Source organism: Dermochelys coriacea, chromosome 16 (assembly GCF_009764565.3).
Source record: "Dermochelys coriacea isolate rDerCor1 chromosome 16, rDerCor1.pri.v4, whole genome shotgun sequence".
Taxonomy (NCBI): domain Eukaryota; kingdom Metazoa; phylum Chordata; order Testudines; family Dermochelyidae; genus Dermochelys; species Dermochelys coriacea.
The window spans coordinates 17,303,855-17,331,571 of NC_050083.1; the positions used below are offsets into that span (position 1 = coordinate 17,303,855).

A 27,717-nucleotide genomic window follows, 5' to 3' on the forward strand; every position below is an offset into this window, starting at 1 on the left:
TCATGTCTCTTACTTTGCCCCTGCAATTTTCCCGGTGCACTTGATGCCAGTCAGGCATCTAATTACCTGAACTGCCCAGCCCATCAGTTATGCTGTCTTGTGATGCAACATGCGTATCTGGGGCTTGAGCATGTTAAAGAGACCTGGCTCCTGAGAGCGCTACACTCCTCCCCCCCTTCTCCAAGCCAGACCGCTTACGCATTAGTAAGAGCCCAGAGCCCAGACCCATCAACTGATGCAGCCAGGGGAATTCAATCCACAGCCTGCTGGTCCACAAGCAAGTACCAGCCCAGCTGAGTCCTCAGACCCTCCCACCTCCCGCCCCCATCTCTCTATTTATAGCTCTGGTAGGGAAGGTCTTTGCCTGACCTGCCATGTTGCTTTCCACCTGAATACGCAGGGGATGGGAGGGAGCTGGGAAGAAACTGACTTGAAGCCAGACTGAGGAAATCACCTTGTGTAGGCTTTATCTTTCCAGAAACTCTTTCTTTACTTTTAAAAAAGAAAAGGAGTACTTGTGGCACCTTAGAGACGAACAAATTTATTTGAGCATAAGCTTTCGTGAGCTACGGATGCATCCGATGAAGTGAGCTGTAGCTCACGAAAGCTTATGCTCAAATAAATTTGTTTGTCTCTAAGGTGCCACAAGTACTCCTTTTCTTTTTGTGAATACAGACTAACATAGCTGCTACTCTGAAACCTTTCTTTACTTTGAGTAACCGAAAAGGAGTCCAATCCCCCCACACCTCCATTAGAAACCTTTAGCCAGAGGGAATGCAGCACTTTCAGCAATTACTGACACAACAGAAAGATCAGCAAATCCCTGACAGCCCATCCTCCCTTGCACAGTTTAATCCCTCCCCTCCCCCCAAGGTTGGGCATGAGGTCAGAGTTTCTATCTCTCTGGAGGCAAAGCAGCACACAGCACATTGTCTCTTGGGTGTGAGAGGATCACACTCCCTAAGGGCACCTGATCACAGGTGTAACACTCCCGCTTGGTTAGACATGGGCTCAGGCCACCACCTTCAGAACAGGGGTTCCAAACACCCCCAGATTAGGAGGTGTTTGGGATGGGGGCTTTGGTTTGGTCCATTAAAAAAATATGAATGGGGCTATTTGCAAAATCTCGATCCAGTTAGGGGTGGGATTTCAGTGTTGCCAAGGCTTGTGATTGTTTTGAGAGTCTCATGACAAAGGGTGTTGTCATGAAAACCCCAGTTCCAGCAGTCACATAAACACATGAGTATCGGAGCTGTCTTTTTATTTAGAACATTTATTTATTTATTCTGGTTCACTCATGTTTGCGGAGCAATACTCGAAGACATGAACCCAGTGCACCCTCAAGGCTCACAAACCAAGGGACAAAGGAAAAGAACCCTAAAAATCAGGATCATTTAAAAAATCTCATAATTTTTGAATGTCTGGGGACTGCCCATACTATTTCAAACACCCCTAATATGAATGGGTATCTGGATCTGAGCTTTTCTGACTTTGGATCCCTCTCTAATAATGACCACCACTCTCCTAAGTACTTGAGTGCTACGGATCAAGAATGGCATTGTGGTTAAAACCCTTGAGTTGCATTCAGAAGATAAGGGCTCAATTCCCTGTTCTGCCCCATTGGCTGTGTGCAATCTTGGGCAAACCACTTAAGATCCCTTTAACCTCTGGTTCCCCTCTGAGATAGGTGGAGAGCTCAGTGGTGCAGGCACCCCTTCTCTTGATGTGCACATTCAGTGCCTACCACAACAGAGCCTTCCTTTTGGTTGAGTGCTAGTATAAGATAAATAATAATGTGAACAATGTGCAATGTTTCCACCCCAGCTCAATGGGGCTGGATATGCAGCCACCTCAGCACTCCCACCTCCTGCCAAGAAGCAAAGCAGAACAAAATGCTCCTCCTACATGTGCAGTCTCCTTTAGAACTGACTCATGATATCTAGCCAGAAAAGGGGGGGAAGATTCGGAGTTAGGGTAGATACTAGCCTGATATCATAGCCGTACATATCCTTTTCGGGACGCCCGTGAATTATCCAGTTGGCCAATTCCTTCCCACAGCCACCTCCGAGCATCATCCCTGAGCAAAAAGAAAAGGAGGAGAGGACTGTAAGCGGAGTCCGGAAATCAATTTTGGTTGTTTTGAGCGTGATGTGCATTCAAAACGCCCATTGCTTGACCCAGGAAGTGTTGTGGCATGAGTGCAAGATGGGGAGCCCCTTATGTCTCCAGCCGGGATAACCCTCTCCTGATCCCAATCTTCCCCCTCCGTGAAGCTGATGGGGTTTTGCTCTGAATCAAAGGAAGGAACTTTGATCTTTTTTCTTGGTCTTGTCTTACCCGCACTATTGAAGCCACAGCCAAGGAAAAAGCCTCGGACTTCTGGCACTTCCCCCATGAGGGGCTTATGATCGGCAGTAAACGATTCTAGAATGCAGAAAAGATGACACAACCCATCAATACAGCCCTTACCAGCCGCGAGTTCCCCACGCGTTTTAGAGATAGGTCACACGGCTCCAAGATGGGGCTTTCAAGTGTTCTCTGCTCCCGCTGGAGTCCGGGAGAACAGAGTTAGACCAACACGGCGTGAACCTGAAAATATCACCTCAAGGGTCCCTCTGACTCTGACATCTCAGGATGTAGAAGAAATCGCTGCTGTCCCCTTGAACAGGGGCATGAATGAGCAGGGATCAAAGCCGAATAGCGCTCCGTTACCATGATAATGAGCACATGCCATAAGGGCCTGATCCAAAGTCCAGTCAGGTCAGTGGAAAGATTCCCATTGTCTGTGATTGGCTTTGGATCGGCCCCTGTGAACATAGATGAGGCATGATAATGATTGGTGGAAACAGACAGACTGATCGGTACCAGAAGAGACAGGGTCTCTTCCAGAATGTTTCTCCCCCACCCTTGGCGAACCCAGATACATTTTGATGCAACCAAAATAACTCTACCTGGCGCGGCAACAAGAAGCTGTTGTTACAGCCTATTTCAGTGTTTGTCTGGGGGCAAAAGGGGGAAATATCAGGTCAGGAAACAACAGATCCTTTCTTTCAGTGAAAGGCTTGCCCCGAGCTAAAGCCAAACCTCCCCCTGAGCCATGCTAGAGTTTGGTGGGAGATTTCCTTACCCGAAGGCTACCTAGTGCATTTGGTCTTTGGAGGAGGTGCTAAGCCCCTGGCTTTGCCCAGAAAACCTTCCAGTTCACCTTGCCACCAGAACATTCAGCAGAACCCTGGCATGCTTCTCCAAAGAGCCGGCAGGGGTGGGTGCAGAAGAGATCGCAGAAGGCAGAGATGGAGAAGACCATTTTGATCATTGGTCTACGGGTTAGATTAGACCACAGGCTCAATCCATGCCACTGCCGATGGAGGACTCTTCCCTCCTGGATATTTTCCCAGTACCGTGACCATCTAGTTCATATCCCAAGTGATGGAGGTTGCATTGCCTCAATGGGAGACCCCAATGGGCTCAGCCTCTGCAGAGTTTCCCTAATAGTTAGACTTCATTATTCCCTTTCTTCACCATATCCCATCGATTCCAGTTAATCCCCCCGCCTAGGGTGACCAGATATCCCGATTTTACAGGGACAGTCCCGATATTTGGGTCTTTTTCTTATATAGGTTCCTGTTACCCCCATCCCCATCCCAATTTGGTCACCCCACCCTGGCCCCCCTTGGTGGTTTCCTGAACAATTCTTCTTTCACAGCATGTTCCTGGCACAGGGCTTTTGAAAGCAAGGCCATCGGCTGCATAGGCAGGGGAAGACCCTGAACAGGGATCTTTAAACATAAAAGGGCCCTTTGTGAAGTGAGATGACTCCTCTAACTAAATTGGCAAATGTGCCAGGAATTATTAATTCCTCCTAAATTATTATTTTAAACAGTCATCGTTCTCTGGCTGAATTGCATCCAACGCAAGAGATCTGTGTTGCTCCATTAGTCATCTTTTGGAGGGCCAGGCCAGGTTAATGTTATTTTTATTTTCTTTTTATCCTAATCTGTTGCTGCCGGTATGCTTCATGAATTTCAGATAAATACTTCTTTATTAACCTAATGGATTTCAGCTGAACAGATGCCCTGGGCTCCTGTGTTAATGATGTCTCATTCTGCCAATTCCCACTCCAGATAGGGCTGTCAATCAGGACTCCAAAAAAAAAAAAAAAAAGAATCCTATGCTGGGTGGAGGGAAAAAATTCCATGGTTTTTTTTAAACCTCTGTCTGACAGTTTTCTGACTCAATTTGTCCATCCATGGGGGTGTCCGATCCTGTTTTTATGATCCCTTGGGCATTCTTTTGTCCACCAAACAATTTCCAGCTAGTTTAAGTTCTTCTCTCTCTCACTCAAGAGAAAGGAGAAGGGATTTGGGAGGAACCAATGAATAAGCTCTTTGGGGCAGGGACCGTCTCTTTGTTCTGTGTTTGTACAGCACCTAGCACAAGGGGGTCGTGGTCTGGCCCACAATACAGATACATAAATAATAATACATGATATGGTATTCTTATTATTATTGTGTCAGTGCCTAGAGTCCCTGAACAAACCCACATAGAGACAGCCTGTGCCTCAAAGAACACACAGTTTGATGTGCATCTTAACATATACAAACAGGGCCTTTCATCTGGAAAGATCCCAAAACTGGGGGTTTGAAGGGGCTTAGGTATGCAGCTCCGGTTTAACTGCAATGGGATTTGGGCCCCAGCTCCCATAGGCAATGCAAACCCCAGCCTGCAAGCAGAATTCGCTATTTCCACCGTTGAAATCACCACTGAAATCGATCCATCTCTGGGGCAAGACGTGTCAGCCACTCAGCGTTACATGGCAACATAACTCAACAGTTCGAGACTAGGAAAGCCTAGGAATACTGCATCCAACTGTAAAATATAGCAGGCAAAAAGTGGCCCTCAAACTGGAAGGTAGCCATGCCTCCAAGACACCTGTTCTTTTTAGAAAAGCACTACAGGATCTTATTGACCATATGGTCAGGTTCTTTGTTTTGCCTCCTAACAAGAGGTTGAGGGTGTTGGTTCAAGGCTGACTTCTTCTCAATAAGCAGTTCTGATCCAAGTACTGACCTGTGCCTAGCCTGGGAGATCTGATGAGACTACAGCTAAAGGAGGTATGGCTGCAGACAGAGATATTCATGTCATGGAACGGGTGGAGTGGGGGCAGGGGTGGGGCTGGGGGCAGAAGGGGGGCCAAGCACCCACGGGAAAGAGCGGAAGTCGGCATCTATGGTTTTAATCATTTCAAAATGATTCAGTTCAATTTTCTTTTTTGAAAACCATCCTTTAGTCTAAATTTATGAACGACCAATCATTTCGACTGAAAAAACTGAATCTTTCTATTTCAAAAGCATCAAGAAACCCTGTTTCAACAATTTCAAAACCCTTTTCTACCCCAAAATTTTCAAGTCGGGACAGTCATTGAAATCGACCCTGTTATGTGAACAGTTTCGGTTTCAATGAATTGACAATTTTGGCAAAAAGTGGTTCATCGAAAAATTCCTGGCCGGGCGCTGGGCCCCATACAACTCCAATGTAATGCAAGTTAAGGCCTATGAATCTGGAGCATGAGAAGCTGAATTCTATCCTCACGGCTACTAGTAAGTCCCAGCTATCCACAGTGATCGGCATGACAAGCATGAGGCCCTAGATGGCATGGATCTGTTCCTATGTGGAGGACGACCCTTGCAGTTGATAAAAAGTTTCTGGGACACAGAAGCCTGGTTAACTGGACTATGCTTATACTCTCTGTTCTAAGAACATTTGGATAGTGCTCTCCCATTGAAACCAGTTCCCAACCCGCCCTGTCAAACCCATGCCACCTTTTGCAAACTGGTTTGTTATGGCCTTGAACTCTATTTTTGCCATTAATCGGGATTTGTTCCCCCTACCCCCAGGAAGCAAGATGGGCTGCAAAACTATAAAGGGGACAAGCGTTTCTTTTATAAAAGATTTACTGCACAGTGCAAACAACATGCTTTTGCCATTTGTTTGTGCGTTCCAAACCCACCATGACTTGGCTTTCACAGATAGAATACATGCAAGTTTAAATCCAGAGTGCAGAGGGTGGCGGGGAAGGATCATTGAGCCTTTAGAAATTACATTTATTGGGTTACAGATATTGTATATAAAAAAAAGTTGGCTTCCTGCAGGAGACCTGGCTTCTCAGTGGAGACTGAGAGCTGCACTTACACCCTGATTTAATCAAAGCTGTGCTTCCCAGGGTCAAGGCATCTACCTTGTAAATGTCATGTTTTATCTGGTTAGGAGCAAGAGATGTGTCCTACTTTCCCTTCGAGCAACTGTGCAGCTCTGTCCCTGTGAGGCTGGAGGGTTTTTCCTTTTAAATACTTCAGTGAAATGAGAGCAGTCTTGAAATGGAACCTCATAAGCTATTCCTCAGACTCCCATATAGCACTGCACTGTATCTCATTTCAGACTCAATACCCTTTTATATAAGCCATGCAGGCGCCAGACTTAGAACTGCCAGTGGAGCTGGATTTACAGATCTGGTAGATCTTTTCCATCCCTAATGTCTAAAGAATCCGGTCATGCTGCCTAAGCATACCATATGGATATTTCCACAAAAAAGATCAGCAATAAAATAGCCATCAGTGTTGACATTTTTAAATGCTGTCACTAGGTTTCAGAGTGAACATCGGATAGCTATAATGCCCCTTCGAGCTATTGTTTCAGGGTGTCTGCACCCTAAGAAGGATAGTGCTTCATCTGGTTGCATACCCTTTCACCTAAAAAGGTTTGCAGCTGCAAGAGCTTTAAATTTCTTTCCCCCCCCTCCCCAAAATAAAAGCTCAAATTCAGAAGAAACTGAGCAGACCCTCATGGATGTTCCCAAGGCAGAGCAATCTCCTGATGACAGCAGATCTGCTATGAACTGGACGAAGAGCAAATTCATTTTAATTGGTACAAGGTTAGATTCAACCAAGGAGAGCAGAGGTGAAAGGTTGCCTAAGAGTCTGATATATGGAGAAGGATAGGGGTATATAGGTCTCCATTCAGGGCTTGGTAGGAAGATGGCTAGCTCTCTTGCTGACTAGAAGACACACCACAGATGCATGCTGCAGGGATGACCAGGCAAGATGGGCTGGCCCAGCTGCGTTGAATTAAGTCATCCCCTTAGGACACTGTCAAAGTCTTCTGAAAAGTCACAGCTGGCTGAATCTTTGGGGAGAGAGGAGGATGCGATCAGGGAAAGTGCTCTCTGTGCAGGTCTCCAAAGCTTGGTTGTGCAAAGCCTTTTCTAAAGCCTTCGTTTAAAACCCCCAACTTTGGGAAGTTGGTCCTGGTCTGATCACCAGCCTAGATACATTATTTAGACTTCTAAACACATGAATTTGGACCCTGGCTATTGGTCCCATGAACAGCTTAACACCCATTTTCTGCAATGCAGACATCAGGGGTCTGATTTCCAGCCATCACAGTCCCTGCTAAGTATTTAGTATTTCCAGCCCATTCCCATGGATACAGCGATGCTCAGATAGCAGAAAGCTTCAATCCAAACCCCTCAATCTGTAGGGGCTGCTGTAGTCTAGTGCAAGGAATTTGGGCCAAATGTTGGGAAAGCTCTGTGCTACCACATGACTCTGCCATGGACTTGCTGTGTGATCCTTGGCAAGACACCGCAACTCTGTGCCTCAGTTTCCCCACCTCTAAAAATGGAGATAACGACACTGCTTTGCGATCTAGAGATGAAAAGCACTTAGGGCCCGATTTCCAAAGGCATTTAGGTACCTAAAGAAGCAGATAGGTGCCTAGAGGGATTTTCAAAAGCACCTAGGTGCCCAACTCCATTGATTTCTTATCTGCATCTTTAGGTGCCTTTGAAAAATCTGGCCCTAAGTATCATGATCATTTTCTCTAGGCCCCAGAGCATTATAAGACCCCTGCTGGCACACCCATGTAGGAAACTATCCCTGTGCAGTGTTGAGACGTGAAATGAGCAGCGAGGAAAGAGGTGTGTGTGTGGCTGTGTCTACACTACAAGCCCGGGAGGTGATTCCACTGCTCGTGTGCACACGCTCGTGGTAGCTCTCACTGAGATAGTGCGAGTGTAAATAGCAGTGTAGCCCCAGCAGCATGGGGAGCGGCAGTGGAGGTACGGCTGAGCCGTGCCACCTACAGACCCACTGGGTTCAGGAGGATTTGTAACCAGCACAGCTCAGCTGTGCCTCTGTTACCATGGCTAGTCATAATCACAGCTAGTCATACTTGTGCCAGCTCAAAGGTCGTTAGCATAAGCATGTGTACACGGGAGGGGAATCTCAACCCTAGCTCTTCGTGTAAACATACCCTAAATGTTTAGCAGTTTCCCCCCTACATTCTTACTTTCCTTACTGAGATTCTGGAGTCTCTTTTATCCCTTTACTCCTGTATCCCAGGTCCCAGGAAACTGGGATTTTTCCTTTATCCTCTCTGCTGAGGACCCCCAACTGGGAATCAGTATTATCAGCTAGTGTTGTATCAGGGTATCCCTTAATCGCAGTGTGGCAAAGCATTCCCCAACGCTGATCGAATACAGCTGGGAGGTTGGATCTGTCTGAGACCTGTGGTACGCTACCTCAGGCATTGCTCCGAAACACATGGAATGTTCCATCTTGGGGACCATTCCTCTAATGGGGCTGGAACTAAAATGTCTCAATACCCTCTGCCAATGGTTACCCTGCTTCCAGGTAAAGCACCCAAATTCACCTCTCTGTCTTACTCACACCCCTAGATTTGAAGGCATAAATAGGTCCCTCTTTTTTGCAGCTGCAATGTGGAAAGGTCACGCAAGGTGATGTGCAAAGGGAGTCAAAGCAGCTAGCCACCTCGCAGGTGTCCCCTAGATGACCTTTTTCCTGGTTTGTGCCCACAGATCAAAGACCTGGACTTCTATAGTAAGTTATCATGGCTGAGGGTGCAAAATAACTTCACACTTGTAAAAAACAGAGGCCAGTATCTGAAAATCTGGCCTTTAACGTTCAAATCCAGGCGCAGCAAAGTCAGTGGTAAACATGGGTGACATTACTGCACGGCCGCCCCCACTTTCTCTGGAATTCGTTTGGCTGCAGACTTTTAGCACCAAAACCACTGAGCAGTGTTGCCCAGAGAATGAGGGAAAAAACCCCACTGAAGTGTAACAAAACTCCTGGGCTATTTTCCACCCCATAGTAGGCTTCTGCCGCCACCTTCAGGAATAGGATATCATTGCATCCAATCCTGTGACGTTCTCCCTTTGTATTCCAACAGGCTTATTTCCTTCAAAGAACAATCGGGTGCAAACAAGAGCCTCCAGGCAGAGGTCCCTTTGGTGTTCACGTGTATTTGCTAGTTCTGCTTCACAAGTCGTGCCTAGCACTTCCCCACTCCACTGCCTTTGTATCTCCAGAGGCTCAATGGGACCAGTGTGGCGTTTAGAAATGCTATACCTGTCACAGCCCATCACAGGGCTTCTGAGAAATTCAACCAGCCTGAGATGCTGTGTGTACAGCGTACCAAAACCGCCTCAGCCAGGACTGAATCTTCAGTGGAAACCTGGAGGGAGTGGGACAGCTATCATGTCCTAGGGGCCCTCTGACAGAGATGCTGAGGGGATGGCCAGAACAAGACAACATTGAAATTCTGGGGCTCCTCTGGCCCATTGCCCCATCCACCTTGAGACTTACATCCCCCAAATCATGACAAGCCAATCTGTGAGCTTTCCAGATCAGACATGTGCGAGAAGCACACTATCCATCATGCCAGGGCAGAGCCAGCTCAGCTTTGCTCCAGCTTTTAGTGCCAAGGCGATATTAGCTCTAATTAGCCCTCCCACAAGCTGTTTGAAGCTGAGCAGCTCCCAGGATGTGCCAAATTCTTGCCTGCCTTTGAGCATATTGAAGGAAAGGTTTCCATTCCAGCCCTGGCAATCTAGAGTCCCACCACTTGGTAAAAACATGAGGGAACTGCAGCAGTACAGAGGGGAACTGGCTTTGGGGAAAAAAAAGATTTGATCAATGCACTGGATGATCATGGCAAGCAGTGATCTATAGAGCTATTTCCCACCCTTATCTCTGTGCGATCAGCATGTTTTCAGGCTTTCTGCTTATATACAGGGTCTGATCCAAAGCCTACTGAAGTCAATGGGAGCCTTTCTGTTGATTTCCATAGGGGCTGGACCAGGTCCTCTTTCCATCTCTTTTGTGAGTGTGCACATGTGTGTCTTTAAGGAAAAACCAAAGACGACAGACATTTTATCCGTTCCCAATTTGTCTCCTTGCGTGGGTGGGAAGGAGAAAGCAAGAGAAACTGATTCATACTAACCCTGCATATAAATATAATCATTGCTAGCTCCAAACTAGGAGAACACATAGAAAAAAATAATCAGCACAGACTCATCAAGGAACAAAGCTGCCTTGATGGCATGTGGAATGCACTGTCAAAATATTACCTGGTCCACAGACAGTGGATTTAATTCCAGTTTTCTCCAGCACAGGGACTCTGTTTATTGCACCTTCAATATGCTGCATGAACACATCCCAGTCCAGATCAAAAAGGCCAAAGGCAAATTTCTCAGATACCTGAGGGGAAACAGAAGCCGAGGTACACAGAAGTTAAGTGAGAGAAGATGTTTATTTTATAACAAACACCCCATTCTGACAGCCGCTTAGTGGCTGCTTCCTGTAAGGTGCTGAGTATCTTCATTGCCCAATGAAATCAACAGGAACGGAGGGAGCTCAATGCTTCTGGAAAACAGCCCCAAGGGGTGAACTCCTGGCCCTGTTGAAGTCAATGGGAGTTTTGACATTGATTAAGGCTCCCAAAATTAGAAGCTGCTTTGGAAAGTTTGGTTTCATAGGACCTTACCTGCTAAGCTGTCCAGCCAAGGAGAGGAACCATGATGCCTAGCTAGTACCTTAACCACCTAAGCTATGAATGAGATATAGGACCCATGAGTTAGAATCGCTTGCATATGGGCTTATTCAAGATCATTGTCCACTTTGTCTTAGGGTAAAATACAAGAAAGAATATCTCATTTTTCCTTGAAAGACAAGCCCATTAACTACTGTAGTAATTGACACATTAAACTCCCCATCCAGTTACTGTGAAAATGGAACACCCCATTCGCAGAATATAGGACAGAAGAGGGCTGGGAAGGTTGAAGAAAAAGTTCATCACAAGCCACAGTCATTTACTATCACCTTCAGCGTTAATCCCAGAAAGATTTTAATTCGTCCATTTGGAAGCCTTTCTCCCATTGCAGAGAGGGAGCAAAATCTAATGAAGACTCATGTTTCAGGACTATGTCATATCTGGGCAGTCAGTTTCCAATCACTACTGCCAGTAAAGAACTCACTCGGCACCATTTGATCCAGGAGAAAGTAGGTCTCAGGAACTCTAGGTTCAATTTCTGTCTCTTCCTGTGTGACCTTGGGCAAGTCACTGTATCTCTTTGAGCCTCAAATCCCACTCTGCAAAGCCAGCTTAATAGTACTTTCTGTCTGGACCAACGTTTGCCAGGTCTACTTGGCACATGAGCTCTTTGAGCAGCCACTATCCCACACTATTGGTGAACGGGGCAATGGGGCCCCTTTCTTAGCCGGGGCCTCTGGCTGCTATTGTGAAACAAACAACAAATAATTTGGTGATCTCCTTCTCAGACCTGCCACTTTGTAGAGAGAAGGCAGAGGGGGCAGGAGGAGATGGTGGCATTTTTGTACTTTGAGAATGATGAAAAAGGTCTTAGAGGCAAAACCTGAGTAAGGGCCCAAGCTAATAAACTGAAGAGAAGACATGCCTCATATGGCTTGCCCAAGGTCAGAGACAAGAACCTATGGCAAAGCGGGAAATTGAACTGTGATCTTCCAAGTCCCAGGCTAGTGCTGTACCACTAGACCATCCTTCCTCTCCTACCCAAATAGAAGAAGCTTTCAAATCCCCTCTCCCTTTGAGTCCTGCTCTGTCTTAATGTAAAGGGTCCTCATTTCATGCATTCTGGCACATAAACAAGAGAGCTAAGGAGCTCATTTCAGCGCCAACTTTGTCAAAACGGCTTTCCTGGTAACGTGCTTTATTTCCTATGAAAACCTCTCAGCACTGCTCACCTCCTCCCAGAATATTGGATTTGACTCATATCCGCCTACGGACAGGGCATCACCTTGGAGACGGAGATACACCGAGGCGTCGTGATCGCGAACGTTCGGCATATTCTAAAAAGAGGTAGAAAGGAACATCATGAAAGCGGGGCAGGAAGGGTAAAGCGCACAGGCTCACAGTTACGTGGGATGCTTCTGCCCTTGTTCCAACAGTGCACCCCAAGATGAATGGCCATCTTCTTCCCCGCAGCTGCCTTGCTGGACGGCCACTGTGGAGTGTCATTATAAACATAAGGGTGCAGGTTACCAGGCTGTTTATTCTCCAAATCCTTCCATCCAGGAGTGTTCAAGCCTGTTGGAATCACTAGCAGCTCCTCTGTGTTTCCCCCAGCACGGAAATCCCCGAGCACCTCCTCACCAAGATGCACAGTGGACCCAGCTCCTCCCTGTGTGTCCCATTGCAAGACTTGCCAGCGGTCAGGCCTTGGAGCTCAGGGCTAGTGGAGGAAGGAAGAAGCCAGTCCTCGTGGTTTGCTGCCTGCCCCACTTCTGGCTCCCCACTCCTGGGAATCCCACATTATTCCTAGTCCTCCCACCTGCTCACCATTCTATTGCCCTGTGTGGGGTTTATCCGGCTTCCTCTGCCCCCTGCTGCTGGCATCAGCGCCCCGATGCTCCCCGCCTAAGGAAAATCTGCTCAGAGTGGGTGACCAGTGACCAATGAGAGGCCCAAGAAGGCCAGTTAAGAATCCTCTGTCCAGCCCAGCTCTGTCCCTGAGCAAAAGCAGGGAAGCTTTCTTCACTCCCTCTAGCTCTAAGAAAGCTTGGATCCAAATGTGGCTGGGACTGTATTGAGGCTCACAAGGGCTGGGCAGGAAAGAGCGATTTGTTTTAAAGCATCTAAGCCTTTGTTTTTAAAAGGACCCCACTGACTCTGCAAAGAAGCAGTGAAAAGAAAAGAACTGGCTGTAGCAGGTCACAGACAATTAGTTTCAGCGCTGGGCCCTTTCTAAGCTGCCTGCTTTGCACAGGCTGGAAAACGTGGTTCTCCTGTGCCTCAGAGAAGTCAGAGCCCTGCTTGACAGCACTGCTCCGACACCAGCAGAACAAGACTGATACGACATGATACGAGCAATGCACCGAGACATCCTCCCCGCACACGCTGCCCATGGGCACAGGGGACTAAGCGGCTGCAGAAGAACTGGAGGTGCTAATATGTTCACATGGGCCGAGTTTAATTCACTAAACAGATCTGCTGTGCGTCCCAGCCCCAGACCAAGAGCATGAGCTACGTGGCGCTGAAATGCAAGCTGATTTCTGTACGAGTCTGAACAAGACTGAAGTGTAACCATCTCTGAATGCATCCGATGAAGTGAGCTGTAGCTCACGAAAGCTAATGCTCAAATAAATTTGTTAGTCTCTAAGGTGCCACAAGTCTTCCTTTTCTTTTTGCAGATACAGACTAACACAGCTGCTACTCTGAAATCTAAAAACCAAATCTACCCTACCTCCACAAAAGAGTGACTGTGGAAGCAGACAAGATTGCACTTGCGTAGTCATTTGAAGACAGTAATAATACCTAGCTCTTATCCTCAGTAGATCTCAAAGCACGTGCAATGGAAGTCATAGTATCAATATCCCCATTTTATAACTGGGGAAACTGAGGCATGGAGACTTGCCCACGGTCACCCTTCAGGCCAGAGTCAGGAACAGAACACAGGTCTACTAAGTCCCAGTCCAGTGCTGTATCCCCTAGGTCACGCTGAGTTAACTGATATGCTTGTATAGGGCCTAGTGCAAGGGGGCTCCAATCCTCTTGGGGTCACCATTCAGATAATAAGGCATGAAATCAATAGGTTGGAGCAGAGCTGCCACAGACATTCTCAGGAGGAGAACTGCCAGACTGGCAGGACGGTGTATTTTGATCCACGTTAAAAGGAAAAATGATTTCTCTCTTACCCTACCTACACAACAAGATGAAACAGTACAGCAGCCAAGACACTAATACATAGTTAAAGAATAATATTGACTTTAACAACATAGCATGAAAATATTTAAGTTATACAAATGGAATTATTGTAGGGTCTTACTGTATTTTTCACTGATAAATTAATAATAATCAGCCTTTCAACAAGAGGCCCAGTGGTTAGTGGATAGGCCTCTAGCCTAGCAGTCAGGAGACCTAGGTTCTAGTCTCCACTCTGCCACTGACTTGTTATATAACCTTGGGCAAGTCACTTGAGGTTTTTCCTCTTCTACTCGTCTATTTAAGTTGTAAACTCTTCAAGGCAAGGATTGTCTCTTATTATGTCTCTGTGCAGTGCCCAGCACAGTAGGGGCCCAGTTTTGGGTCAGGCTGGTAGATGCTACTGCAATATAAAAAATAATATCGTTAAATGGCACTTTTCAAAATCAGCTGTCAAAGAGTCAAGGTGTAGGGGGGAAAACAGATGGGTTGTACAGAAAATTTAATACAAAATTACTTTAAAAATCTATAGGCCATAAATTAATATCACCTCCTTTTGTATGGTTTCAAACACCCTTATAGGTTTCAGAGTAGCAGCCGTGTTAGTCTGTATTCGCAAAAAGAAAAGGAGTACTTGTGGCACCTTAGAGACTAACAAATTTATTAGAGCATAAGCTTTCGTGAGCTACAGCTCACTTCATCGGATGCATTTGGTGGAAAAAACAGAGGAGAGATTTATATACACACACACAGAGAACATGAAACAATGGGTTTATCATACACACTGTAAGGAGAGTGATCACTTAAGATAAGCCATCACCAACAGCAGGGGGGGGAAGGAGGAAAACCTTTCATGGTGACAAGCAGGTAGGCTAATTCCAGCAGTTAACAAGAATATCAGAGGAACAGTGGGGGGTGGGGTGGGAGGGAGAAATACCATGGGGAAATAGTTTTACTTTGTGTAATGACTCATCCATTCCCAGTCTCTATTCAAGCCTAAGTTAATTGTATCCAGTTTGCAAATTAATTCCAATTCAGCAGTCTCTCGTTGGAGTCTGTTTTTGAAGCTTTTTTGTTGAAGTATAGCCACTCTTAGGTCTGTGATCGAGTGACCAGAGAGATTGAAGTGTTCTCCAACTGGTTTTTGAATGTTATAATTCTTGACGTCTGATTTGTGTCCATTCATTCTTTTACGTAGAGACTGTCCAGTTTGGCCAATGTACATGGCAGAGGGGCATTGCTGGCACATGATGGCATATATCACATTGGTAGATGCGCAGGTGAACGAGCCTCTGATAGTGTGGCTGATGTGATTAGGCCCTATGATGGTATCCCCTGAATAGATATGTGGACAGAGTTGGCAACGGGCTTTGTTGCAAGGATAGGTTCCTGGGTTAGTGGTTCTGTTGTGTGGTGTGTGGTTGCTGGTGAGTATTTGCTTCAGATTGGGGGGCTGTCTGTAAGCAAGGACTGGTCTGTCTCCCAAGATCTGAGAGAGCGATGGCTCGTCCTTCAGGATAGGTTGTAGATCCTTGATGATGCGTTGGAGAGGTTTTAGTTGGGGGCTGAAGGTGATGGCTAGTGGCGTTCTGTTGTCTTCTTTGTTGGGCCTGTCCTGTAGTAGGTGACTTCTGGGTACTCTTCTGGCTCTGTCAATCTGTTTCTTCACTTCAGCAGGTGGGTATTGTAGTTGTAGGAATGCATGATAGAGATCTTGTAGGTGTTTGTCTCTGTCTGAGGGGTTGGAGCAAATGCGGTTATATCGTAGCGCTTGGCTGTAGACAATGGATCGAGTGGTATGATCTGGATGAAAGCTAGAGGCATGTAGGTAGGAATAGCAGTCAGTAGGTTTCCGATATAGGGTGGTGTTTATGTGACCATCGCTTATTAGCACCGTAGTGTCCAGGAAGTGGATCTCTTGTGTGGACTGGTCCAGGCTGAGGTTGATGGTGGGATGGAAATTGTCGAAATCATGGTGGAATTCCTCAAGAGCTTCTTTTCCATGGGTCCAGATGATGAAGATGTCATCAATGTAGCGCAAGTAGAGTAGGGGCATTAGGGGACGAGAGCTGAGGAAGCGTTGTTCTAAGTCAGCCATAAAAATGTTGGCATACTGTGGGGCCATGCGGGTACCCATCGCAGTGCCGCTGACTTGAAGGTATACATTGTCACCAAATGTGAAATAGTTATGGGTCAGGACAAAGTCACAAAGTTCTGCCACCAGGTTAGCCGTGACAGTATCGGGGATACTGTTCCTGACGGCTTGTAGTCCATCTTTGTGTGGAATGTTGGTGTAGAGGGCTTCTACATCCATAGTGGCTAGGATGGTGTTTTTAGGAAGATCTTGTTCATACTCCAACCTATTCATGATGACGACAGCACCTCCTTTGTCAGCCTTTTTGATTATGATGTCAGAGTTGTTTCTGAGGCTGTGGATGGCACTGTGTTCTGCATGGCTGAGGTTATGGGGTAAGCGATGCTGCTTTTCCACAATTTCAGCTCGTGCACGTCGGCGGAAGCAGTCTATGTAGAAATCCAGGCTGCTGTTTCGACCTTCAGGAGGAGTCCACCCAGAATCCTTCTTTTTGTAGTGTTGGCAGGAAGGTCTCTGTGGGTGGACTCCTCCTGAACAAGAGGCTACTAGGCAGCTCTCCAACACCACTTTCTACAAGCCATTACCCTCTGATCCCACTGAGAGTTACCAAAAGAAACTACAGCATTTGCTCAAGAAACTCCCTGAAAAAGCACAAGAACAAATCCGCACAGACACACCCCTGGAGCCCCGACCTGGGGTATTCTATCTGCTACCCAAGATCCATAAACCTGGAAATCCTGGACGCCCCATCATCTCAGGCATTGGCACCCTGACAGCAGAATTGTCTGGCTATGTAGACTCCCTCCTCAGGCCCTTCGTTACCAGCACTCCCAGCTATCTTCACTCCCAGCTATCTTCGAGACACCACCGATTTCCTGAGGAAACTACAGTCCATTGGTGATCTTCCTAAAAACACCATCCTAGCCACTATGGATGTAGAAGCCCTCTACACCAACATTCCACACAAAGATGGACTACAAGCCGTCAGGAACAGTATCCCCGATACTGTCACGGCTAACCTGGTGGCAGAACTTTGTGACTTTGTCCTGACCCATAACTATTTCACATTTGGTGACAATGTATACCTTCAAGTCAGCGGCACTGCGATGGGTACCCGCATGGCCCCACAGTATGCCAACATTTTTATGGCTGACTTAGAACAACGCTTCCTCAGCTCTCGTCCCCTAATGCCCCTACTCTACTTGCGCTACATTGATGACATCTTCATCATCTGGACCCATGGAAAAGAAGCTCTTGAGGAATTCCACCATGATTTCAACAATTTCCATCCCACCATCAACCTCAGCCTGGACCAGTCCACACAAGAGATCCACTTCCTGGACACTACGGTGCTAATAAGCGATGGTCACATAAACACCACCCTATATCGGAAACCTACTGACCGCTATTCCTACCTACATGCCTCTAGCTTTCATCCAGATCATACCACTCGATCCATTGTCTACAGCCAAGCGCTACGATATAACCGCATTTGCTCCAACCCCTCAGACAGAGACAAACACCTACAAGATCTCTATCATGCATTCCTACAACTACAATACCCACCTGCTGAAGTGAAGAAACAGATTGACAGAGCCAGAAGAGTACCCAGAAGTCACCTACTACAGGACAGGCCCAACAAAGAAGACAACAGAACGCCACTAGCCATCACCTTCAGCCCCCAACTAAAACCTCTCCAACGCATCATCAAGGATCTACAACCTATCCTGAAGGACGAGCCATCGCTCTCTCAGATCTTGGGAGACAGACCAGTCCTTGCTTACAGACAGCCCCCCAATCTGAAGCAAATACTCACCAGCAACCACACACCACACAACAGAACCACTAACCCAGGAACCTATCCTTGCAACAAAGCCCGTTGCCAACTCTGTCCACATATCTATTCAGGGGATACCATCATAGGGCCTAATCACATCAGCCACACTATCAGAGGCTCGTTCACCTGCGCATCTACCAATGTGATATATGCCATCATGTGCCAGCAATGCCCCTCTGCCATGTACATTGGCCAAACTGGACAGTCTCTACGTAAAAGAATGAATGGACACAAATCAGACGTCAAGAATTATAACATTCAAAAACCAGTTGGAGAACACTTCAATCTCTCTGGTCACTCGATCACAGACCTAAGAGTGGCTATACTTCAACAAAAAAGCTTCAAAAACAGACTCCAACGAGAGACTGCTGAATTGGAATTAATTTGCAAACTGGATACAATTAACTTAGGCTTGAATAGAGACTGGGAATGGATGAGTCATTACACAAAGTAAAACTATTTCCCCATGGTATTTCTCCCTCCCACCCCACCCCCCACTGTTCCTCTGATATTCTTGTTAACTGCTGGAATTAGCCTACCTGCTTGTCACCATGAAAGGTTTTCCTCCTTCCCCCCCCCTGCTGTTGGTGATGGCTTATCTTAAGTGATCACTCTCCTTACAGTGTGTATGATAAACCCATTGTTTCATGTTCTCTGTGTGTGTGTATATAAATCTCTCCTCTGTTTTTTCCACCAAATGCATCCGATGAAGTGAGCTGTAGCTCACGAAAGCTTATGCTCTAATAAATTTGTTAGTCTCTAAGGTGCCACAAGTACTCCTTTTCTTTTTGCAAACACCCTTATAGAATTCCAAAGCATAGAAATGTCTCTGAAATTTCACAGGATGGTTCAAAAATATTTAGAAAACTGTATCATTTCCTTGTCAGGGCTGCAGGACTTTTCCATAAAGGCTGTTTACTAAGATGAAACACAGTTATCTGGGGATATCTGGACTCCTTTATCAAACACAAAACACCAGAGCCCAGAGGGTAATTCTGCTACGAAAGGTGCGGAAAAAAAGAAACAGGGTCCTGTGTTAAAATATTCGTAAATATTAAATAGAATGACAGTAATGTATTCAATTACTTAATATTAATTATTTGTATCTTCATAGTGCATAGGTGTCCCACTCATGGACCTGGACCCCAGTTTGCAAGAAGAGGCAGTCTGGCATAGCGCGCAGGCCAGATTGGGACTCAGGACTGGGTGCTATTCCTGGCTCTACCAGTGGCCTGCTGGGTAACCCTGGGCAAGTCACATCAACGGTCTGTGCCTCAGTTTCCCCTTCATCATGAGACTGATGTCCTCTGTAAAGTGCTTTAAGATCTCCTGGTGCAGAATCCTTGATAAAAGCATGGCATTCTTAACATTAAAAATATGTGAATAATGCAGCAGCATTTAGGCCCCGATTCAGCAAAGCATTTAAAAACATGCTTGGGTTTAAGCACGTGTTTAAATCAACCCCTGCTCAGCCTAGCACTTAGGCATGTGCTTAAATCCCACAGAAGCCAGAGGGAGAATGACTCTCCCCTTTCATAGTTTGGGTCAAATTCTGTCTTAAATGACCCTTCTTGCAACTCCTGTGAAATTGGTGGGATGCAGCATGGGGTAGGACTGGCCTGTTTCTTCTAGGCATGTATGTGGCATGGAGGGGTCCCTCCTGCTTGTCCTTACGTTTGAAGCCAGTCAACATTCAGGGATTCCATAAACCATTCCTTTGAAATGCTCCCTTTACTGCATAGTACTTATGCTGCACAAGAACGTCATCTAGCTGCAGGCTGAGGAATGAAACTTTTCCAAGGCGACATTTGTTTCTGAAATGCTACAGGCAGATGTGCTGAGATGGGGCAGCATCTAACAACAATTCCAGCCGCAAAGAACCATAGGGTTCCTCTCCCGCAGCCCTGACCGGGAGGGGGGTGTGTGGAGGGGGGGGTGTAGAAATAGGCGACGTGCTCTTTCATGCAAGGAGACGGCTCAGAGGGGCAGTGTCGTAGCTTCATTAAGCTGAGCCAGGAGCAGTGAGATAAGTACCCAGATGGCATCACAGCGGCAGTGGTGTTGAGCAGCACAAGTGGGGTGTCAGGCAAAACCACAACAGACCAGAACACAAAAAAGCTAGTGTGAATAGACACACGCCGGTGCTGCCCGACCAGTTCAGTTACCAACAGCCCACTGCCGTGGGGATGGGCAGGGTGCAAGAACGGAGAGAATGCAACAGAATTTTCAGGTCCGGGCAGGCTTCCAAGAGCAGAGCTGATCAAACCGTGTAAGTTATCTGACAGATGTAGCCTTTTTGCCTCCAATCACAGATGACCCGCGAACAGGTCGAGCCTTTTATTAGCTTGTTCATTACACACAACAGCGTCACAGCACTGCTTTGCTCTAGAGCAACTTTAGGGTGACCAGATCTCCCGATTTTATAGGGACAGTTCCAATATGCGGGGCTGTGTCTTATTTAGGCACCTATTATCCCCCTTCCCCTGTCCTGATTTTTCACACTTGCTCTCTGGTCACCCTATGCGGGTTAGGACATTTTGCCAAAACCAGGGAAATAGTTTTCATGGATATTTGTGCGCGTTTTCCCTAGTTTGTCACCAGTGCTATTCAGTGCAAGATCATTTTAACCAATGAATTATTTGTAAACCTGGTGCTATTTGGCACTAGACAGCCATGTGTTATACATCTGCTGCTCAGATTTGCTATTTGCATTGTACGGCCGGTCACCTAAAGTCACCTGGTATTGTTCCCGTTTCCGATTGGTTGGTCTAAGCTTTATCAACCAGAGGAGTTCCCCTTTCTGTCTGCAGATTATCTGTGAGCATTCAGATTTGTTCAACAATACTACTGTTTGAATAACAACAGTGGATGAAATAGCCCTTGGATGTACACACTGAGTATGTGTGCCCTGCAATCCGAGGTGTGACTGCAGTCCAGGGAGACATACCTGCACTCGCATGGCAAAATACAGCACGCCGGGGATCTCGGGTACATACTCCCATTGATATCGTGCATTGAAGCTGCTGCAGTCACATCTACTCTGCTCCATTTAGGAGCGCGAGCATGGGTGCGTCTACCCGAGAGGCAGTCACACCTCAGATTGCAATACAGACATATCCAGTGATTCTGCTTTCAGGGGCTATTCCTGTGAGTAGAACCTTGCTCCACCTGAATGTCTATGGCTAGCCAGATAAAAGGGGCCAGGAATGCAAGCAAAGCCCAAGAGTAGGCTTCATTGGCAAGATTATTCACAGATGTTTTGTCGCTGTATTCACCAAGGAGAGCGTCTCTTAGAGAAGGTGGGACACACAAAGCCACCTCTAGGAAAGGAAAGAAGGTTGGATGTTATGGAGAAAAAAGTGTCCCAGATCATAGAAGCGTTTGTGAAAACCAGGAGACTCTCCCACAAATTCTGAATCAAGTCCCCTCCTGAACATGCCCCCCAGCACATGCCCCTGTAATGACAAACCCTCCAGTTAGAGAAGAAGAGCAAGGAACTGACCTGAATGCCCTCTATCCGCTCCGTCACCACGTACGCATGATGCATAGCCACCAGGGGCACGTTTACACCAGCCATCTGGCCCAGGGCTCGGGCCCACACTCCTGTCGTAAAACAAACCACTGCTCGGTGAGTGACCACAGCCAATGCCTCTGGCCATTTCTGGAACTAATGAGGAGTTGCGCCAAAGACCTGAGGCTCAGAGTCCAGAATGCTGCCCCCTGATGTGTGGAAACAGGGAGTTAACAAGGCCCTTTGGCTCAATGTTACACACAATCAAAAGCTGCATTCATTTGGCATCTTTCCCCTCCCTGAGCACGGCCATGGTGAACCAAAGAATGCCTCACTCAAAGATTGGACAAAGTCTCCTAATTGCTGGGACAGGAAGGACTAGTATCCCCATCAGATTATGCCGAGTGGCAGGGCTGTAGCTATGTTACATTGATTTCCTACCTGCACAGTTCACCACACAGGGAGTCTGGATGATCCCATAATTTGTTTCCACCGCAGCTACCCTTTGCACACCCAAATCATCGGCTCTGACCTGAATACCGGTCACTGGGCAATTCTCTATTACCTGGAGACAGCGAAAGAGAAGCACAGTGACATCCCCCTGGGTTTTGAATGTTAAGGGTTGGACTCATAATACCAAATGAGTAATCCAGGTCTCCTGAGAAGAGCACACATTGTAAGTTCATTGGCAATTTTGAAAAAACTCAAAACAAAAATTGTTTCAGGTCCGGCTGAAAACGAAAATTTTCAGCGAATTGAAAAAGCTGAAAACATTTACAGTTCAGATAGAATGAAAGAATTTGTTTCTGAATTTTAAAAAATTACATTAAAGGAAATTTTGAAGCAAAAAATCATTTCAAGTTAAAAATCAAAATGTTGTGGTTCCAAAATGTTGAAACAAAAATATTTGTTTTTGGAGGGGGGGGGTTTGAAATGAACAATGAATTGAAACGGACACAAATTTGCAAAAGGTTTTAGCTTAAAAATTTTGCTGAGCTCTACTCTGGAGATGCAGGCCAGTGGCTTCGCCCCAAGGCTCTCCTTCCCAGCAGGGGAAATGTTAATCCAAACATAGAGCTGTCATTTTTTTTTTAAACTTTCATAAAAACCATTCCTATTACTGCAAGGGAATTAAATTCCCCTCTTTAATTTTGGGCTTAAACTTTTAAGGTAATTTTAAATCTCAGAGAACTATAATTATCAATTTGTATTGTGGTTAGCACGGAGGAGCCCCAGTCACGGACCAGGTGCTAGGTGCTGTACAAACACAGATCCACATGTTGGTCCCTGCCCCAATGAACTTGCTGTATTTTACCCCTCACCAGCAACTTGTTTTTCACGATGTAGCTGTTTTGGTCACACTTCCTTTTCCCATTTTCCCCCCTCCTCTTTACTTCCCCAGCTCCTATGGCTCTATGCCAAAACCACCATCTCTGATGAGGCATGGCTGGGACTCCCTTCAAAGTCAGTCAGCGCCACACCTAATCTGCCAAAGGGGGGCGCTGTTAAACAGAACAAAGCAATTCTGAAACAAATCTGGCTTTGAGAATGGCGGAGGCTGAGAACAACAGGAAGCAAAGGATCAAGGGGAGAGGAGGGAAAATGTACAGAGGGAGAACTTCTGGCTGAATTTAAGAGTTGTGAAAAGCTACAATGACACCCACCCAAATGTACAACAGTCAATTACCAAAGCGCCTCTGGCAGTAGCTGCCCTGGTGAGGGTTGTACAGGTGCCAGCAGGATCCATTGTGCCATCCTTAGGAACGTAAAGTGTGCCATAAAGATCATCCACGTTCATCAGTGGGTACAGGTCCTTGGTTTCTGCAGGGGACAGGACGTAGGATTCTATGCCATAGACCTTACCCAGCTACAAATGAGACACAAGAACAGGTGCATTAATGCAGACAAGACAGCATGCTGTGGCATCTCTGCGAAACAATCAACAATGTGAAGAAACCACAGGGACACACCTGGGTCCCAAATAACTACAAATATTGCAGTTTAAAACTGCAAATATGCCAGGCCTAACTACATACGCACTGATGATCTAACTAGGTTCTGGTGGATTCCCAAAACACAATACATGGTGAGCACCTTTAGTGGGTTCAAACTATTTAAAGGGACATTACCGTAGGCCTATACAAGTAGGCGGTGCAATTGAAAATATGATGCTGTACTTAATGGCAATGGGCAGTGGACGGGTTTCATTTTGCAAAGCCCAGATCAGGGATGCATTAGATCCGAGGACCTTTTTACCCGAGTCCCCAAAGCTGGGTATGGTGGAGAGAGGTTTAAAACCAACGATTCCGCTTTCGCTCCCTCTACCCCTCATGAGCGTTAAGTGTCTATTAGGCCATTGAATCAAAGAATATTAAGATGGACACAGCCGTTTTCATAGTGTATATTTCACTAGAAGTCCAGCAGTTCAGGAGTTAAAGAAGAAACTAGTGTCTTGTAACCAGTCTTTATTGTGACTCTTTGAAATCAAATGCTAATGTGTGTACTTCCCAGCAGAAAAAGGCAAGAGGACTGGCCGGGTCTGTGCATTTCTCTGCTGCTTTGGGAGGAGAATACAGCTAGGGTGACCAGACACCAAATATGAAAAATCGGGACGGGGGTGAGGGGTAATAGGAGCCTATATAAGAAAAAGACCCAAAAATCGGGACTGTCCCTATAAAATCGGGACATCTAGTCACCCTAGATACAGCATCATGATCAGCAGTGAAACCAGACTTCACGGCTAATCCTGCATGGAGAATCCCTTTCACTTTGTGAGTGAGACCAGTGTTCAGATTCAAATGAATCTCGAGGACCCCTCTACTAAGTGAGAGGCCATTATCATAAAGGCTGCAGTAGCCACCAACATGCATGGTTTACTGGCCTGGGCAATCCCTCAGTTAGAATCTCAGCACATGCCTGTATCACTTGGGACAATAAGGTCTGTGTGGGCTCTGCCACCGGGGATCACAAGGTGATCTGTGGCCAACCTCCTCTCTCTGGGTCTCTATTTGAGTACATCTCCACTGCAGCTGGGCACTTTCCAACTGGGGTAGCTAGACCTGCACTCACTTTGCTCGAGCCAGCATGTGAAAAAGAGCAGAGGTAGCATGGGCGATGGCAGCTTGGGCTAGCTGCCCCAGCACATACCTGCTGTCTGGTGGGTTTATACACAGGCAGCTAGTCCAAGCCGCTGCCTGAGCTGGCCCCAGCTATGCTGCTATTTTTAGCACACTCACTCAAGCAGAGCTAGCGCGTGTCTGTGTATCTGGGTTGGGAAGCATGTTTCCAGCCACAGTTTAGACGTACTCTTTGATCCCCATTCCCACCTCCCTCCTTCCTGGCAGCTACTGACATGGCATTATCTTTCTTCTACAGGGGCAGGATCAACTGCATCCAAAACCTGTTGAAATCAGTGGAGACACTCCTGGGCTTTGGATCAGGGTTTTAGAACCTGCCAGCAAGGCTGCTCCATGAACGATAAGTGAGGCCACATTTAACTTTCTAAGCGGGGTGGGAAAATGAGCTGTCTAAATAAACAGCAATCACCCCAATCAGGACTGATAGATAAAATTTTCCTCTGTGCCATGGGGAGAACTGGGCTCTCCGTGCAGCAGAAGATAAATGGTTGACCGATGACAGGACAGTCCTGTTTTGATGCTGCAAGTCAAAGCAGCTGAGTTGAAGATTGATGCAGCGGGTTCCCTGTGACATGGTAGAAGACAGGATCCATCCCCTCCCTCACACTAGCCCGTTTTCTAAGGGGCATTGATTTTCTCCATAAATATTGCACAGACATTTAAGCAGGTTGCTCTTTTTACTTTAGGGACTAAGGCCTTAGTCCTAATCTTCAAAGCAATCAATGGATCAGACTCAGTTGCATTCAAGGCTGCATTTCAGTCTATAACTGCTCTTCTGGGACATAGGAGAACACAAAGCCCTGGCTAGCCTAGACCAACGCATGATACAGCCAGAGATAAGGCATTCTCAGTAGAGTTGATAGGGCTACTGAACAAACATCCAGAGGAGATTAGAAGACTCCAGTCTATCCATCCATAGAACCGCGCTTCCCCTTTCCCCCCATAACCAGAACAACTTTCACATCAACTACCTACAGCCACCATGTCCTGCAAAATAACTGTCCAAGCAGAGCTTTCGATAACTCATTAAGAGCCAGAGATGCCAAGAAGTCCACTAGGGATTTCGCTACTGCCAATCTCTTTGCATGGAAGGTGTTCAGATACCATGGTGATGGGCAGCAGTACAAAATCCTTCGGCAGCTAGACCCTCTAGTCTAGCTAATGGGTAGCACCAGCCCTGATTCAGTGATCTGTGAATAAGTAGAAGGAGAAGGAAGGAGATGAGGAGATTCCCGCTTACAGACATGAGTCTTTTGTACTCGTCCAGCCGCTGCTTGTTGGAGGCGATGAAGAGCCCGCCATTCTGAATCCATCCTGTGTGCAGACCTGTCTCCTCCTCCAGATCTTTGCTGACCACGTTGCGAGTATGAGCCAGCAGCTCCACTTCCACATCACTCGGACGCAGCTGCCACAGCAGACCTGGGAAAACCACAGAAGTTCCAGTAGACTCTGGCTTCCCCTCCCCATTCCAACCCTACCTTACAAGCCAAGCAAATAGACAGGTCAACTGTGAGAATAGCACAACAGGTGTTTTAGCAATAGCAGCATTCCTGGCCTAGATGTAACCCACACTGTGGCTTGCTGGCTCCCTCTAGTAGCTAGACCACATAAAGGTCTCTAACTACCACCGCTTATGGATCTCTTAGCTCACATAGTAAAGGCTCACGCTTTCAGGTCCAGAGGTTGAGGGCTCTTACTACTGATGACCCACTCAGTAGCCAGGTGTAACAAGTGACGGTCCATTCGGGCACTAAGCACACAATCTAGGCTTTATCAGCACTGTGACATGAGCTCGGTGTCCCACTTCAAGGGGTTCAGCAGCACCCCCAGCATCCCTTGTTCCAGCACCTATGCAGAGTGGGGCAGCTGCCAGAGGGGCCAGGGACTATCGGAAGGAGGTTCCTCAGTAGTCTGGCATGGGCCTTTCCAAGGAAGGACCCAGAGGCCCACCATAGGGAGGGGGATAAGACTGCTGGGCAATAGCAAAAGGGTGTTTCTTTCCCCTCTACCCTACAAGGTGGGGAGGAGAAGGCCAGACTTCTGGAGGCCCATGTTGTCAGGCCTTGGCGATACTCCTATATAGGGTCAAGGAGTAGCTAGCTGAGGCCTGAGAGACTTGGCTCTTAAAGGGCCAAGGTACCATAATAACACCTTAGCTGAGAGCTGAAGGAACAATTCCTTTCCCAGGTCCCCAAGGAGGGCTCATCCCTGTCTATGCGGCAAGATTGAGAGAGTCACAAACATCCTAACCTGGAGAGGGGCTGAGCTCTCCCCATGTGGAACTGAGCAGCCGCAGAGAGCTGATGGCTGCTCAGCACCCGGCAGCATCAGGCTCCAAAAGCCTCCCTCTGCAGCTCTAATTTGGAGCCTTTGCTTTGCTATAGACGCTTCCACACACAGCTCTGCTCACCGGCAGTGTGCCAGGTGGTCCCCGACGTCAGACGGTCTCTTTCCAGTAGGACCGCATTGCTCACCCCCATCCTAGCCAGGTGGTAGACGGTTTGACATCCCAAGCTGCCTCCACCCACCACCACGACGTCGGCTGATTTCGGGAGCGGCCTGGTCGGCCCTTTGCCTTGAGGGCTCTCTTCCTTCAGAGTCTTGTGGTAAGGGACGCTCTTCTCTGACGTCTGGCCTGCCCCGCTGCTGAAGCACCTGAGGTGGATGTTTCTCCCAGAGGCTGACATCTGGCAGGAGGCAGCTCTTCGGACCATGGAGCTCAGGTAGGCCATGGTGACCTGGAATTCCAAAGACAAACCTTCAATGGACCGAGCAAAGATCTCACCACGCGCTAGCATACAAAAGTCCACACTGGAGTTATTATTATCATCATGGATCAGGACCCATGGTGCTAGGCCCTATACAAACACAGAACAAACAATCAAAAAAAAAAAAGATCCCTGCCATATGGCCACAGCCTGGAATTTCAGGTCATAAATGGCATTGGAGAAAGATAGGGTGCTGTGGGAGGGATGGGAAAGAGCATCACATGGCGTCTCCCTGACCCCAGCTCCTCAAAACTCTAATATCCACCTGCCACTCACCTTTGTCTCTCTTAAACCAGCTGAACTGTTACTGACCTTAAGCAAAAACTATA

The 27,717-nt window shown here is 47.0% G+C and overlaps 1 protein-coding gene across 1 annotated transcript in view; it reads right to left on the reverse strand.

Moving 5' to 3' along the window:
- The window catches only part of SARDH (sarcosine dehydrogenase), a 112,472-nt gene that overhangs the window by 82,153 nt on the left and 2,602 nt on the right, over positions 1-27,717 (reverse strand). The window contains exons 2-10 of the mRNA XM_038374725.2: positions 27,031-27,358; positions 25,861-26,039; positions 23,171-23,350; positions 21,925-22,048; positions 21,475-21,575; positions 12,084-12,188; positions 10,430-10,559; positions 2,338-2,424; positions 1,987-2,077 (exon numbers count right to left, since the gene is read on the reverse strand). Coding sequence (XP_038230653.1) covers positions 1,987-2,077; positions 2,338-2,424; positions 10,430-10,559; positions 12,084-12,188; positions 21,475-21,575; positions 21,925-22,048; positions 23,171-23,350; positions 25,861-26,039; positions 27,031-27,352 — 1,319 coding nt within the window. The 5' untranslated portion in view covers positions 27,353-27,358. The remainder of the gene's footprint in view (positions 1-1,986; positions 2,078-2,337; positions 2,425-10,429; positions 10,560-12,083; positions 12,189-21,474; positions 21,576-21,924; positions 22,049-23,170; positions 23,351-25,860; positions 26,040-27,030; positions 27,359-27,717) is intronic.